The 16,056-nt window shown below is 47.8% G+C and overlaps 1 protein-coding gene across 1 annotated transcript in view; it reads right to left on the reverse strand.

Moving 5' to 3' along the window:
- LOC140427892 (uncharacterized) overlaps window positions 1-16,056 on the reverse strand; it is a 98,682-nt gene that overhangs the window by 29,942 nt on the left and 52,684 nt on the right. Inside the window, exons 10-12 of the mRNA XM_072513722.1 lie at window positions 14,651-14,734; window positions 11,443-11,505; window positions 10,473-10,550 (exon numbers count right to left, since the gene is read on the reverse strand). Of these exons, the coding sequence (XP_072369823.1) occupies window positions 10,473-10,550; window positions 11,443-11,505; window positions 14,651-14,734 (225 nt within the window). The remainder of the gene's footprint in view (window positions 1-10,472; window positions 10,551-11,442; window positions 11,506-14,650; window positions 14,735-16,056) is intronic.

The raw sequence follows: 16,056 nt of genomic DNA on the forward strand, positions 1-16,056 counted from the left end.
ACCTGGGACCCTGGAGCTGTGAAGCAATTGTTCTATCCACAATGCTACTGTGCTGCCCAAGTGAGGAGCTGAAGAAAATTAGTATTAGTTTTGGGAGATTAATGCGATTGAAGGCGGATAAATCTCCATGGCCCGATAATCTTCATCCAAGAGTAAGGAAGTAGCCCTAGAAATTGTAGATCCATTGGCGGTCATTTTCCAAAATTCCTTGAACTCTTGAATGGTTCCTACAGGTTGGGAGGGTAGCTAATATATTCAAAACGGGAGGCAGAGAGAAAACAGGAACTGTAGACATGGGAGTCTAAAGTTGCTCGAGTCCATTATCTTTTTAAAAAAATATATTTATTCAAATTTTTCAACCCCCCACCCCAACAAAAAGAAAGAAACAAGAACACAACAACCAGAAATTATACATTGGATTTCCCCCATGTACAATAACCCCCCATATAACATTTAAAAACACAAATAGGGAAACCCCCCCCCCACCTTCACCCAAACGCCACCCCAAAAGAGATACCCCCCTCCCTCCACCCCCCAGCCCTTGGGCTGCTGCTGCTGACCTCCTCCTAAAGCTTCGCGAGATAGCCTAGGAACGGTTGCCACCGCCCGAGGAGCCCTTGCACAGACCCTCGCAAGGCAAAGTTTATCCTCTCCAGCTTGATGAACCCTGCCATGTCATTGATCCAAGCTTCCACACTAGGGGGCTTCGCATCTTTCCATAGTCGCAAAATCCTCCGCCGGGCTACCAGGGACGCAAAGGCCAGAATACCAGCCTCTTTCGCCTCCTGCACGCCTGGCTCGTCCAATACCCCAAATAATGCCAACCCCCAGCTCGGCTTGACCCGGGTGTTCACTACCTTGGACATAGTCCTCGCAAAACCCCTCCAGCGCCGGGCACGACCAGAACATATGGACGTGATTTGCCGGGCTCCCCGATAACCTCCCACACCTACTCAACCTCGCCCCCGTCATATGCGCTCTGTGAGTAACTTTGAACTGTATTAGTCTGAGCCTGGCGCAAGAGGAGGAAGAATGAACCCTACTCAGGGCATCAGGCCACAGACCCCCATCTATCTTCTCCCCAAGCTCCTCCTTCCACTTGCCCTTTAACTCCTCCACCGAGGCTTCCTCCTCTTGCTTCAGCTCCTGGTAAATCGCCGAAACCTTGCCTTCTCCAACCCATACACCCAAAATCACCCTGTCCTGAATCCCACATGGCGGAAGCAGCTGGAATTCCCTCACCTGCCGCCTCACAAACGCCCTCACTTGCATGTCCCGGGGGTAGCCCAAACTTCTCCTCCAGCGCCCCTAGGCTTGCAAACGTCCCATCGATGAACAGGTCCCCCATTCTTCTAATCCCTGCCCGATGCCAGCTCCGAAACTCGCCATCCATCCTTCCCGGGATGAACCGATGATTCTCCCGAATCGGGGACCAAACCGAGGCTCCCACCTCGCCCCTGTGTCACCTCCACTGACCCCAGATCTTCAGCGTCGCTGCCACCACCGGACTCGTGGTGTACCTTGTCGGCGAGAGCGGCAGCGGTGCCATCACCAGCGCCCTCAGGCTCGTGCCCACACAGGACGCCATCTCTAGCCTCTTCCACGCCGCCCCCTCGCCCTCCATCACCCACTGACGGATCATCGCCACATTGGCTGCCCAATAATAGCCACACAAATTCGGCAGCGCCAACCCCCTCCTGTCCCTGCTACGCTCCAGAAACACTCTTCACCCTCGGGGTCTTATTCGCCCACACAAATCCCATGGTGCTCCTGCTTACCCGTTTGAAAAAGGCCTTGGGGGATCATAATGGGAAGGCACTGGAACACAAAGAGAAACCTCGGGAGGACCGTCATTTTGACCGACTGCACCCTACCCGCTAGCGAGAGTGGCAGCATATCCCATCTTTTAAAATCCTCCTCCATCTGCTCCACCAACCGCGCCAATTTGAGCTTGTGCAGGGCTCCCCAACTCCTACCGACTTGGATCCCTAGGTCCCGAAAGCTCCTTTCCGCCCTCTTCAGCGGTAGCTCGTCTATCCCCCGTTCCTGGTCCCCTGAATGCACGACAAAGAGCTCACTCTTCCCTACATTGAGATTATACCCCGAAAAGTCCCTAAACTCCCTAAGGATCTGCATGACCTCCACCATTCCCTCCACTGGATCCGACACATACAACAGGTCGTCGGCATACAACAACACCCGGTGTTCCTCTCTCTCTCCCCCCCCCTCCCAGACCAGTCCCCTCCATTTCCTGGACTCCCTCAGTGCCGTGGCTAACGGCTCAATTGCCAGTGCAAACAACAAGGGGGATAAGGGGCACCCCTGCCTCGTCCCCCGGTACAGCTGAAAGTACTCCGACCTCCACCGGTTCGTAGCCACACTCGCCACTGGGGCTCTATATAGCAGCCTGACCCAACTGATGAACCCCTCCCCGAACCCAAACCTCCGCAACACTTCCCAAAGATACTCCCACTCCACCCGATCAAAGGCCTTCTCCGCGTCCATAGCTGCCACTACCTCCGCTTCCCCCTCCACCGAGGGCATCATAATCACATTGAGGAGCTTCCGCACATTTGTGTTTAGCTGCCTACCCTTCACAAATCCCGTCTGGTCCTCATGAATCACCCCCGGGACACAGTCCTCAATTCTCGTAGCCAGCACCTTCACCAGCAACTTAGCGTCAACATTGAGGAGCGAGATCGGTCTATACGACCCACATTGCAATGGATCCTTGTCCCGCTTCAAGATCAAAGAAATCAGCGCCCTGGACATTGTCGGGGCAAGGTCCCCCCCCTCCCTCGTCTTATTAAAAGTCCTCACTAGCAACGGGCCCAGCAGGTCCACATATTTCCTGTGGAATTCAACCGGGAACCCATTCGGCCCCGGGGCCTTCCCTGACTGCATGCTCCCCAATCCTTTAACCAGCTCCTCCAGCCCAATCGGCGCCCCCAAATCAGCCACCTCCTCCTCCTCCACCCTTGGGAACCTCAGCTGATCTAGGAATCGTCGCATCCCCTCCTCCCCCGCTGGGGGCTCAGACCTGTACAGATCCCCATAGAAGTCCCTAAATACCTCGTTTATTCTCACCGCACTCCGCACCGTATTCGCCCCTCTATCCTCAACTCCACCAATCTCCCTCGCTGCCTCCCTCTTACGAAGCTGATGTGCCAGCATCCGACTCGCCTTCCCCCCATACTCATACGTCGCCCCCTGCGCTTTCCTCCACTGTGCCTCTGCTTTCCCCGTGGTCAACATGTCGAATTCCGTCTGGAGGTTCCGTCGCTCCCTAAGTAGCCCCTCCTCGGGGGCCTCTGCATACCTCCGGTCTACCCTTAGAATCTCCCCCACCAACCTCTCCCTCCCCTCTCTCTTCTCCCTGTGGGCCCTAATGGAGATTAGCTCTCCCCTGACCACCGCCTTCAACGCCTCCCAGACTACCCCCACCTGCACCTCCCCGCTGTCGTTGGCCTCCAAATATCTTTCAATACACCCCCGCACCCGCCCGCACACCCCCTCATCCGCCAACAGTCCCACATCGAGGCGCCACAGCGGGCGCTGGTCCCTCTCCTCCCCCAACTCCAGCTCCGCCCAATGCAGGGCGTGGTCTGAGATGGCTATGGCCGAATATTCAGTTTCCTCCACTTTCGGGATTAGCGCCCGACTCAAAATGAAAAAAATCTATCCGGGAGCAGGCTCTAAGGACGTGGGAAAAGAAGGAAAATTCCCTGGCCAGCGGCCTGGCAAACCTCCATGGATCCACTCCCCCCATCTGGTCCGTAAACCCCCTGAGCACCTTGGCCGCAGCCAGCCTCTTACCCGTCCTGGACCTAGAACGGTCCAGTGCTGGGTCCAGTGCTGGGTCCAGCACCATGTTGAAGTCCCCCCCGCCACTGTGAAGCTTCCTACCTCCAGATACGGAATCCAACCCAGCATGCGTTTCATAAATCCGGCAACATCCCAATTCGGGGCATATACGTTCACCATCACATATCGACCTCCATTATCCACTACAACATTCAGTGTGTCGAACGACACCCGCTTCTGCACCAGTATAGCAGCCCTTCTGTTCGTCGCATCCAGCCCTGAATGAAAGACCTGCCCTACCCATCCCTTTCTCAGCCTAACCTGATCTGCCACCTTCAGATGTGTCTCGTGGAGCATAACCACGTCTGCCTTCAGTCCCTTTACGTGCACGAATACCCGGGCCCTCCCGGCCCCTCACATTCCAAGTTATCAGCCGGATCTGGGGGCTACTCGCCGCCGCCGCCCCCCCCCCCCCCCCCCCCCCCCCGCCGCCCCCTAGCCATCTCCTTTTCTAGGCCAGCCATGTGCCCGCGCCTCCCGCACCCTCCAGTCTCCCAGGCGGCGGACCCCTGCCCCGACTACCTCTCCTACTTCCAGCTCCTTTTTGGTCAATGCATCAGCAACCCAGTTCCCCCCCCCCCCATCTCTTGTTCCCCCCCCCCCCCACCCCCTCCCCCCGCTAGATCCTCATCTAGCCATTTTGCTCCCCCCATGACACTCCCGTAAGTCAGCTGACTCCTGCTGACCCCGGCCTCTCCCGCCATTCCATCGTCTCCCTAGTGTGAGAATCCCCCCCACCTCTTGGCAATCAGTGTGCACTCCTCTCCAGCACAGCCCTCGTTCTCCCCGCCCCCCCCCCCCGGCCCTGCCCCATCCTTCCCTAACGCGGGAAAAAGCCCGCACTTACCTGAGACGGCCCCGCCCCCTCTGGCGCAGCTCCTTTTTGCGGCCTTACCCCAACTCCCATCCCCGGGCCTCCACCCCCCCACCCCATTTCCTCCATGGGGCCCTGCCCCTCCGACGCCCACACTCTCCCACAGCCCCCACATCAAATCCATTCACCCATCCCCACCCAGCACTCAAACAAAAAGAACATTCCCCAAACGCGGTAAACACAGTAAACATCCCCCCCACGACAAACCCTCAATTTGAGTCCAACTTTTCAGTCTGTATAAAGTTCTGTGCCTCATCAGGCGTTTCAAAATAGTGGTGCCGATCTTGGAACGTGACCCACAATTGCGCTGGCTGCAGCATCCCGAACTTTACCCCTTTCCGATGGAGCAGCGCCTTAGCCCGGTTGAAACCAGCCCTCCTCTTAGCCACCTCCGCACTCCAGTCCTGATAAATTCGGATCTCCGCGTTCTCCCACCTGCTGCTCCGCTCTCTTTTGGCCCATCTCAGGACACACTCTCTGTCCATAAAGCGGTGGAACCTCACCACGACAGCCCTTGGTGGCTCGTTGGCTTTGAGTCTCCTTGCCAGGACCCGATGAGCCCCATCCAGCTCCAGGGGCCTCGGGAAAGCTCCCGCGCCCATCAGCGAATTGAGCATCGTGCTCATATATGCCCCGGCATCGGGCCCCTCCACTCCTTCAGGGAGACCCAGAATCCAAAGATTCTTCCTCCTCGACCTATTCTCCATGTCCTCGAATTTTTCCGCCCACCTCTTGTGCAGCGCCTCGTGCGCCTCCACCTTCACCGCCAGGCCCAAGATCTCGTCCTCGTTCTCTGAAGCTTTTTGCCGCACCTCCCGGATCGCCGCCCCTTGGGCCTCCACAAGCTTCTCAATCGCCGCCTTCATTGGCGCCAGCATTTCTGTCCTCAGCTCCTCAAAGCAGCGTTTAAGAAACTCCTGCTGCTCCTGCGACCACTGCGCCCACGCTGCTTGGTCTCCACCCGCCGCCATCTTGCTTTTCCTCCCTCGCACTTTTTGCTGCACCAGAATCACTTTTTTTAACCACTCCACTCCTGGTCCAATCCATATAATGTCGGGGGGACCTTGCTGTCACCTTCCCACACTGGAAGCCGTCGAACAATTGCCGTTGGGGCCCCTCTGAAGAGCCCAAAAGTCCGTTCTCAGCGGGAGCTGCCGAATGTGCGACCTACCTAGGCATAGCCGCAACCGGAAGCCCCTAGAGTCCATCATCAAGGATTCCATAGCACAACATTTGGAAAGTAGTATAATCAGACAAAGTCAGCATGGATTTACAAAAGAAAAATCATGCTTGACAAATCTACTAGAATTCTTTGAAGATGTAACTAGCAGAGTTTTTTTTTCTTTTAAAAAGAAAATTAGAGTACCCACTTATTTTATTCCAATAAGGGGCTTGGCCAATTCACCTATCAGCACATCGTTTTGGGTTGTGGGGGCGAGATCCACGCAGACACGGAGTGAATGTGCAAACTCCACATGGACAGTGACCCAGGGCCGGGATAGAACCCGGGTCCTCGGCGCTGTGAGGCAGCAGTGCCAACTATTGCGCCACCGTGCATCCCTTTTAGCTAGTAACCAGGGAGAACTGGTGGATGTGGTTTATTTAGACTTTGAGAAGATTTTTGACAAGGTCTCACATAGCAGATGACTATGTAAAGGTAAAGTGCATGGGATTACAGGTAGTGTCTTGAGATAGATAGAAAGCTGCTGAGCAGACAGAAAGAATTGGAATAAATGTTTTTTTTACGATTGGCAGGCAGTGATTAGTGGAGTACTGTCGAGATCTGTATTAGGACCCCAAATGTTCGCATAAAATATTAATGATTTGGACAAGGGAATTAAAAGTAGTATCTCCAAATTTGCAAATGATACAAAGTTGAGTGGGGGAGTGAATTGTGAGGAGGGTGCAGAATTTGCTTCAGCAGGATTTGGACAGGCTGAGTGAGTGGGCATATGCATGGCAGATGCAGTATAATGTGAATAAATGTGATGTTATCCACTTTGGTAGCAAAAATAGGAAGGCAGATTACTATTTGAATGGATGTAAATTGAGAGAGGTGGATACTCAGTGAGACCTTGGTGTCCTCGCGCATCGGTCTCTGAAAGTAAATATGCAGGTACAGCAGGCAGTAAAGAAGGCAATGGTTTGTTGGCCTTCATAGCGAGGGAATTTGAGTATAGGAATAGGGATGCTTTAGTACAATTGTATAGGGCATTGGTGAGGTCACTCCTGGAGTATTGAATGCAGTTTCTGTGTCTTATCTGAAAAAGGATTTTCTTGCTCTGGAGGAAGTGCAGCAAAGGTTTACCAGGCTGATTCCTGGGATTGCAGGAGCATACAAGAGAGATTAGGCCGGTTAGAATTATATCCGTTGGAGATTGAAGAATGAGTGGGGATCTCATAAAATCTTCAAAACGTTTAACAGGATTAGACAGGCTAGATTCAGAAAGAATGTTCCCAATGATGAGGGAGTCCAGAACTAGGGGGTCATAGTTTGAGCATAAGACGTAAACCTTTTAAGACCGAGATGAGGAGACATTTCTTCATCCAGAGAGTGGTGAATCTGTGGAATTCACTACCACAGAAAGTAATTGAGGCAAAAACATTGTGTAATTTCAAGAAGGAATTAGATATAGCTCTTTGGGCTAAAGGGATCAAGGGATATGGGGTGGGATCAGCGTATTGAACTTGATGATCAATCATGATCATAATGTATGCGGAGCAGGCTCAAAAGGCCGAATGACCTCCCTCGCTTTTATTTTCCATGTTTCTATGTAAGATGCTACTGATTTGAAAGTTGTATTTACATACAGACCAGGCAGGCGAAACAAAGCATTATGAGAACACTGGACCTTATTTTTAAAATAGTAGCTACCCTGCAATTAAATTTAGGCAATTTTTTAATAATGTTTCTAGTTGTAAATGTTCAATTATTCTGAGAAATGTAACAATGTCACTCTCACTTTACATGTGGGAAATCATTTACCGGGCTTTTCCCACGGATCATTCCCACCGTTCTGTGCATTCTTTTGCACTGCCAGAGATTTTCAAAACATTAAACTTCCACATCTTGTAAATTTGCAGTAACATTAAAAACTAAACTCACGTGCTCGATAAAAAGCAATAAAGTTTAAAACAAACATTCAGTTAAATCAAGAGTGAAATAGGCTGAGGCACAAAAGTGACTCCACCGAAGAGGGTGTTGACGGAGGCTGGGAAGGGAAGATGGAGGACGCAAGATCGCCACGGGCGGGACACGGACCATTGATCTCGGGCGGGAATTTCCTGTCGCCGGATGGGCGTGGCCGGAGAATCCCGTCCATAGATTTCATCAGTAATTTTCATGGGGGTATGAATTTCTTTATTTTGTTGACTATCATCCTTCACCTTGCAGCACCTGGAGCCAAGAAAACAGATGGCAAAGCTGTTCCCAGATCAGTGCCATTGCTGACAGTGCATCTTGTTGCCTGGATGATTGCCTCGCTGGATTTCAATAGCAGTACATATTATTGTGGTGGGTAAATGAGCCTTCATGAACTCCTCTGACTCTAATCATGCATGTTAAATGCCTTCATTTCTCCCCATCAGAAACAGCTATAACCCGTTTTACAAGATGCCCATTAAAATGCAGGTTTGAACTTCCCCTCCAGAAAAAGCAAAAGAAAACTCAAATATTGCACTTAAATCACGAACATATAAAAACAAACAACGACCAAACACCAGCTGCTTCATCGAGCCTATTCTGTGCTGTAATGGCGCTACTTCTACACACTTAGTAGTGAGAAAAAACCCTTAGGGTAGAATTTTCTGTATTTTTATAGAACTGTCAGTTTCAGCGAGAAATCCGCAGAGAATCCAGCTGGCGCAGTCGGTGAGAAAATTTGCCATATGTTCAGCCTCTTAGAAAGGTCATTTCTTTTCTCACAAGTTTCATATCGCACCCGTGGTGGCTTGCCTTGATTGGCTCACCATGTCTCAACTTAAATCTCTGCAATCACCATTTAAAAACTTGTTCCGAGTGTAATCAGGCAGAGGGGGGGGGGGGGGGGGGGGGGGGTAAGGGTGGCTGCCAGAAAGACTACACCACTTTTTAAAAGAGAGAGCCCTCAGCAAACGTCTTGATGTGGTCAAGCGGAGGAGAGAAACCTCTCCCCATGATTGGCCAGATGTCCAGCCAGCAAAGTGACCAACCCTGCATGGGACGCTTTGGCCTCAATTGTTAGTGCCAGTTGCTCGGGTAAACCTCATGACCGCTCCCACTCAGCTCCCATGCATGCCAAACTTCAATCTTATCTGACATGGCATGATCCCCTCCCCTCCCCGCCCTCTCCATCTGTCTCATTACCTCATGGGATTAAGTGATAGGCAGACTTCTGAATCACTTGCTAGTGAGCATCTTATACCGGATTATCCACACAGGCAGAGGCAGGGATAACCCAAGTATGCATAGATACATGGAAGATAGGATTAGGAGGTGGCCTTTTGGCCCTTCGAGCCTCCTCCGTCATTTATCACGATCATGGCTGATCATCCAACTCATTAGCTTAATCCTGCTTTCTCCCCATCAACTTTGATCCCATTCCCCAAAGTGATATAACTAGCCGCCTCTTGAATATATTCAATGTTTTAGCATCAACTACTTCCTGTGGTAATGAATTCCACAGATTCACCACTCTTTGTGTGAAGAAATGTCTCCTTATCTCTGTCTGAAATGGTTTACCCTGAATCCTCAGACGGTGATCCCTGACTCTGGACCCACCCATCATTGGAAACATCTTCCCTGCATCTACACGTGTAGTCCTGTTAGAATTTTATAAATCTCCATGAATCTCCAAAATACTGAGAGTTGGGAAACACTATTCTTGAAGGTCGGGAATCTCATTTAAATGCATTGTAATATCACTTTGTGCTTAAGTCTTCATTCTCACTTACGGCTAACACGGGCTCAAAATTCTGCCCCGAGTCTAATTTGAGAAAAGATTTAGGGAATTTCTTTTTCACCTGCTGAAGGAAATCAAACAGGTTCCAGGAAACAATGGTAACCAAGAGACACACACCCACCTTCTATATGCAGTTATGTAGGTCACACATCAGGCTCCCTTTTGAATGCTTGTGGCACTCATTTCACATGCTAGCAACTTATTACAGAGGTTGTAATATTTTAAAGAGAAGAACATCTGAGCAGGTTATTTAGTTCTTCACTCCCACAAATTAGACCTGTACTCCTTGGGTACTCCCCCGTTTGCATAGCGTGTATAGCCCATCCAGACACAGTATATTCATTTAATTATTTTTTTAAAAGGCCAAATTAAATTGCCTCAAAGTTTACACTCTCCTAAAATATAAAGCGCCAGGTCTCCAAACTTATCATGTTAATTAAGGGTTATTTAAACTGCTTATCAATCCAGCTGGTTCCTCAGAACATATTCCTGGTCTTTCATCAGCCACCAAAATTGGAGCAGACGTGCCAGAGCAAAGTCAAAGAACGCTTAGTCAAATTACCTCCTTCACATTGGCTCGAATCCAAACAGTGCAATAATCAACTCTCTGTAACAGGTTGGAGTTTTGTACAATAAGGAGAAAATCAACGCTGTTACACATCCCACTTATAAAGTTTTATTACAACTCTGCTGGCTACATTTTTCTCCTAGTTGTAAAACAGTCTCATTCATCGAATCACAATTATCCAAAAGCTAAAAACAGATAAATGTTTCCAGTCAATTTCAACACTTACCATATGGATAATTGGGGTCTGGGCCTGCCAGAATTGCATAGGATATAGCTGCATCTTTTACAGAGGTACAAATTGGACCTGTCAATATAAGCAAATTGTTCAGTGTTTTAAGCTTTGTCCAAAACAGCTTATGGTCAAACAGTTCAGTTCTTAAAGCTCCGGAGACAAAGGGATAACACTCAGATTAAGAAGAGAGGAGTTAGCAGCCACATGAAATTGTTTTTCTGCATAATTATAATACAATTAGGGGCAGGAAACTAGGGGCAGGAAACAAGTCATAAAAACTGAAAAACAGTTTAATTCAATATTGTAGTTCGACAGAACAGTTACTTCAAATCCTCAAAAGTAGTGCATTAGAACAATATATCATAGATAAGGTACTACTGCATTACCATTTTTCCATTGTATTATAATTGGTATTTGGATTATAAATGCATGAAGGTGCACAAAGGTGTTCTTTAAAAATTTAGAATATAAATAGCACTTAAAAGTAATAAAACACAAGCCATAATCAGTATTTGTAAAACATATTACATTTTTGAAAAAAATTTCACACGGGACCTGGGCGTCATTGGCAAGGCCAACATGTATTGCCCACCCTTAATTTCCCTCGAGAAGGTGTTGGTCAGCTGCCTTCTTGAACCGCTGAACTGTGCGATGTAGGTACACCCACAATGCTGTTAAGAAGGGTGCTTCGGGGGTTTTGATCCAGCGACAGTGAAGGAATGGCAATATGTTTCTAAGTGAGGATCGTTAGAGGCTTAGACGGAAACCTGAAGGTTGTGGTGTTCCCACGTGTTTACTGCCCTTGTCCTTCTCGATGGTAGAGGGTCACGGGTTTGGCAGGCGTGGTCAAAGGAGGCTTGGCACGTTCACTAAGCCTCTTACACACATTATGTATTTTCCTTGCAGATACATAAAATTAGACCAAGAATTGTGTAGTAACTTAATGTACAAAGTCTTGTCTTACCCAAACTGACAGTAGAATAGGAAAGAGGATATGTTCCAATGGTGCTGATGCGACCAAAAGTAACTGAGAAACAAAAATAAAACTGTTCACAGACTTCCTGTTTAGCAATAAATGAACTGACAAATATTCAGGGCACATGTCAACAAATGTTCTTGAGAAAAAACAAAATCCAAGTATTATGGGATGTCACAAAGCAATATAAATTTTACTACATAAACAGTAAATCTTGGAATTAAATAATGCCATAGATTTTGGAGTAGGAATGTAACATTTTAAAATGCATTTGATCAGAAGTGTTAGATTTTTAATCTTTTTACATGATGTGGGCATCGTTGGCAAGGCCAGCATTTATTGTCCATCCCAAAGTGCCCTCGAGGTGGTGGTGAGCTGCATTCTTGAACCACTGCACAGTGCTGTTAGGGAGGGGGGTCCCAGGATCTTGACCCGGTGACAGTGAAGAAACAGCGGTATATTTCCAAGTCAGGATGGTGTGTGGCTTGCAGGTGTTCTTGCAGGCAATGTGTGTTCCCATTCATCTGCTGGTAGAGGTCATGTGTTTGGAAGGTTCTTATCAAAGGAGCCTCGGTCAGTTACTGCAGTGCATCTTATAGATGGTAGATACTGTGCGTCGGCGGTGGAAGGAGTGTCAATCAACCGGGCTGCTTTGTCCTGGATTATGTGGAGCTTCTGGAGTGTTATTGGAGCTGCACTCATCTAGGCAAGTGGAGAGCATTCCATCACACGTCTGACTTGTGCCTTGAAGATGGTGGACAGCCTTTGGTGAGTCAAGAGGTGCATTACTCTCTCCATAATTCCCAATCTCTGGCCTCAGTATTCATGTTGCTGGTCCAGTTCAGATGTCACTTATCGGCCCAAGTCTGAATGTTGTTCAGGTGGTATATGGGCATGGTCTTCTTCAGTATCTGAATGTTGCTGAACATTGTGCAATAATCAGTGACATCAGCGAGCATCTGCACTCCTGACCTTCTGATGAAAGTAAGGCCATTGATGAAGCAGCTTAAGATAGTTGGACCTGTGACACTAAACCCCCCCGCTCACCGCCCCCATCCCTCCACACGATTCCATTGAGTCCAGTTTTGCTAGGGCTCCTTGATGTCACATTTGGTCAAACGTGGTCTTGATGTCAAGGGTAGTCACTCTCACCTTACCTCTGGGGTTCAGCTCTTTTATCCATGTTTGGACTAAGGCTGGAATGAGGTCAGGAGCTGAGTGGCCCTGGTGGAATCCAAACGAAGTGCCAGTGAGCAGATTATTGCTCAGTGAGTCCCAATTGATAGCACTGTTGATGACCGTCATTTTGCTGGTGATCGAGAGTAGACTGATGAGGCAGTTATTGGCCAGGTTGGATTTGTCCAACTTGTGGACAGGACATAGCTCAGTAGTTTTCTACATTGCTGGGTAGATACCAGTGTTGTAAGCAGTTATGGAACAGCTTAGCTAGAGGCGCAACTAGTTCTGGAACACAAGTCTTCAGTACTATTGCCGGAATATTGTTAGTGCCCTTTGCAGTATCCAGTGCCCTCAGCTGTTTCCTGATACCATGTGGAGTGAATTGAATTGGCAGACGACAGGCATTTCTGATGCTGGGGACCTCTGGAGGAGGCAAAGATGGATCATCTACTTGACACATTTGTGGAGCCTCCTCCTGTTAGCTGTTTAATTATCCACCACCATTCACAACTGGATGTGTCAGGACTGCAGATCTTAGATCTGATCCATTGGTTGTGGGATTGGTTAGTTCTTTCTATTACTTGCTGCTTATGTTGTTTGGCACACAAGTAGTCCCATGGTGTAGTTTCATCAGATTGACCCCTCATTTATAGGTATGCCTGGTGTTGCACCTGGCACGTCCTCCTGCACTCTCCATTGAACCAGGGTTGATCCCAGAGCTTGATGGTAATATCAAAGTGGAGGATATTGCTGATGATGGTCCACAGTGCCTCAAGGATTCCCAGTTGAGCTGCTATTTTTGTTTGAAATCTATCCCATTTCGCACAGCACAATTGAGGGTATCCACAATGTCAATTCGGGACTTGTCTCCACAAGAATTTTGCAGTGGTTAATCCTACCAATATTGTCATGGACAGATACACCTGCGATCAAGTAGTTTTTTCCCTTGTTTCCTCACCACCTGCTGCAGACCCAGTCTAGTAATTATGGGGAGGCAGTGGCACAGTGGTATTGTCGCTGGACTAGTAATCAAGAGACTCAGGATTATGCTCTGAGGACCTGGATTCGAATTCCACCAGGGCAGATGGCGGAATTTGAATTCAATAAAAATCTGGAATTAAAAGTCAAATGATGGCCATGAAATCATTGTCATAAAAACCCATCTGGTTCACTAATGTCCTTTAGGGAAGGAAATCTGTCATCCTGACCTGGTCTGGCCCACTTGAGTGCTGGGAAACACGCGGCTAAATGCACTCGCTATGGGACTTTGTTCCCATTTATTTGAATCCCGCCCACAAACTCATCATAATGTTTAAATGACAACTTGCTTCCCATGAGTGGATTTGTTGCCTGCCCTTTGTCACATATCTATTTAAACCCAATGTCATTTAGGGAAAGAAATCTGTTGTCCTTACCTGGTCTGACCTACATGTGACTCTAGAGCCGCAGCAATGTGGATGACTCTTAAATGCCCTCAGGTATGGGCTATGAATGCTGGCCCAGCCAGCGTCGCTCACATCTCATGAAGGGATAAAAAAATAAAGCCGTAAGTGGACTGGTACAACGTGGGTCAGCTCCTGCACCAGGTATTCTGGTCTCTGACATGACAATAAGTCACCTATTTTTGAGTAAAGATCAGCCCTGTGCAATGTGGTCTCACATAATCTGGTTTGTGTTGTAGAGCGATGCCAACAGCTTGGGTTCAAATCCCGTGCTGGTTGAGGTTATTCATGAAGGTCCCGTCTTTTCAACCCTGCCCCTTGCCCGGGGTGTGGTGACCCTCAGGTTAAAACACCTCAAAGCGGCTCTCAAAGGGGAGAGCAGCCCATGGCCCTCCTGGACTGTGGCGACATGTACATTTAAAAAAATCTGAATCACCTCAATAAAGGGTTTCTACTTTAAATTGGCAACTAAATGCACAAAGACCTATAATTTTTTGGCAGATATTCAACTGAACACAAATCCCTGAACATTTTGTCAATCCCTATATTTTGAAATCATATCAAAATAAAAATACCTTTCAGTCCTACCACACCACAAAATGATGCTGGAATTCTTACTGAACCTCCTCCATCACTCCCAATAGCCAATGGGCAAAGACCTTTGAAGAAAATATTACAACAGGTTAAATCCACAGCAAGAAACCACAACTTATTGAATTACTTATTACTGGTGTTGTGCCATGGTAACGTTGTGCCTTCCAAAAAATATGTGCAGTTTTAAAACACTCTTCCTTCTAGGTAATATATTTTTAATGAGGGATATTTTGCTAAGTTCTTCTGATGGCTCAGTAGATCTATATGGTGAGCAGCTAAGACACACAGATCAGAAAAAAAATCAGGTTTGTACTGTCTGGAGGACATTGCCAATCTCTAAGTGCCAAAATCACTTGCAACGGCAAAAATGTAATGTAGGGCCCTGTACCCAATTTCCATCAAGCAACACAAGCTGAAAGTGAACCCAGGACATCAGGTCAGTGTGGGACTGCCCAACCTACGAATTGGCAAGTTGTGGCCACTTGGTGCGGTACTGGAGAGCGTCCAGTATCTACAAAAACATGTTCTAGCTGTTATCAAAGATTCCATGCAGACAGACAAGTAATCATAAAATGATTTACTACAAGCCAAACTGAACTCAAGCAATGAGAGTGCTCACACTATGTTAGTATTTATTTTGCTGATTTCTAGACATTTTCATTTTCTCGCAACTGTGAAATACAGAGCACCCTTATTATGATTCATTCTGATTGGTACTAGCCAAAGTTATTTAAGTAATCCACTTTGTTATAGGCAACCGATTTAGCCTGGATTTGTGCAGTGACCAGCGAGGCATGGGCACTAGTCACTGACCTCAAAGAAAATTGCATTGACAAATCCAGCGATCTCTAGTGGCGAGAACTAGACTGTACCACAGTTTAATGGGTTTCCTAGCATGGAGTTGCAGTGATGTCACAAAGCTGTCCAAATAGGCAATCACATGAAAGAATTCTCACAGACAGCCGATAGGGAAATAGAAAACACTAAAACCAAATTATTTTGTCATTCTTTTTGAAAAGAGAGAGAGAGAAATAAATATTAGGGCGTATACATGGGGTTAAGGAAGAAGCTGAAATTTCATAATTGTTTCTCAATTATTTTTTTAAATTTAGTTTAAAGAGTCTAGTAACTACTGACAGAGGAGACATTTAAAAACATTCCACAAATATGCTCAGGGCCAGATTAGTTGTCCAGCAATTGTTATTACTCAGATCAATGTCAAAAGCTGAGTGACACCTTACTGAACAAGGCTTAACATTTTATGGACAGTTCTAATTGTGACACGAGACCAGAAAAGGGGAAGTTCCCACCAGATTAGTTGATTTCGCCAATTGCTAGTTCTCAAGGGGGAGGGGAGGAGGTGGGGTGAGCAGTGACTCACGGGCCC

The sequence above is a fragment of the Scyliorhinus torazame genome, chromosome 8, assembly GCF_047496885.1.
Source record: "Scyliorhinus torazame isolate Kashiwa2021f chromosome 8, sScyTor2.1, whole genome shotgun sequence".
Classification (NCBI taxonomy): Eukaryota; Metazoa; Chordata; class Chondrichthyes; order Carcharhiniformes; family Scyliorhinidae; genus Scyliorhinus; species Scyliorhinus torazame.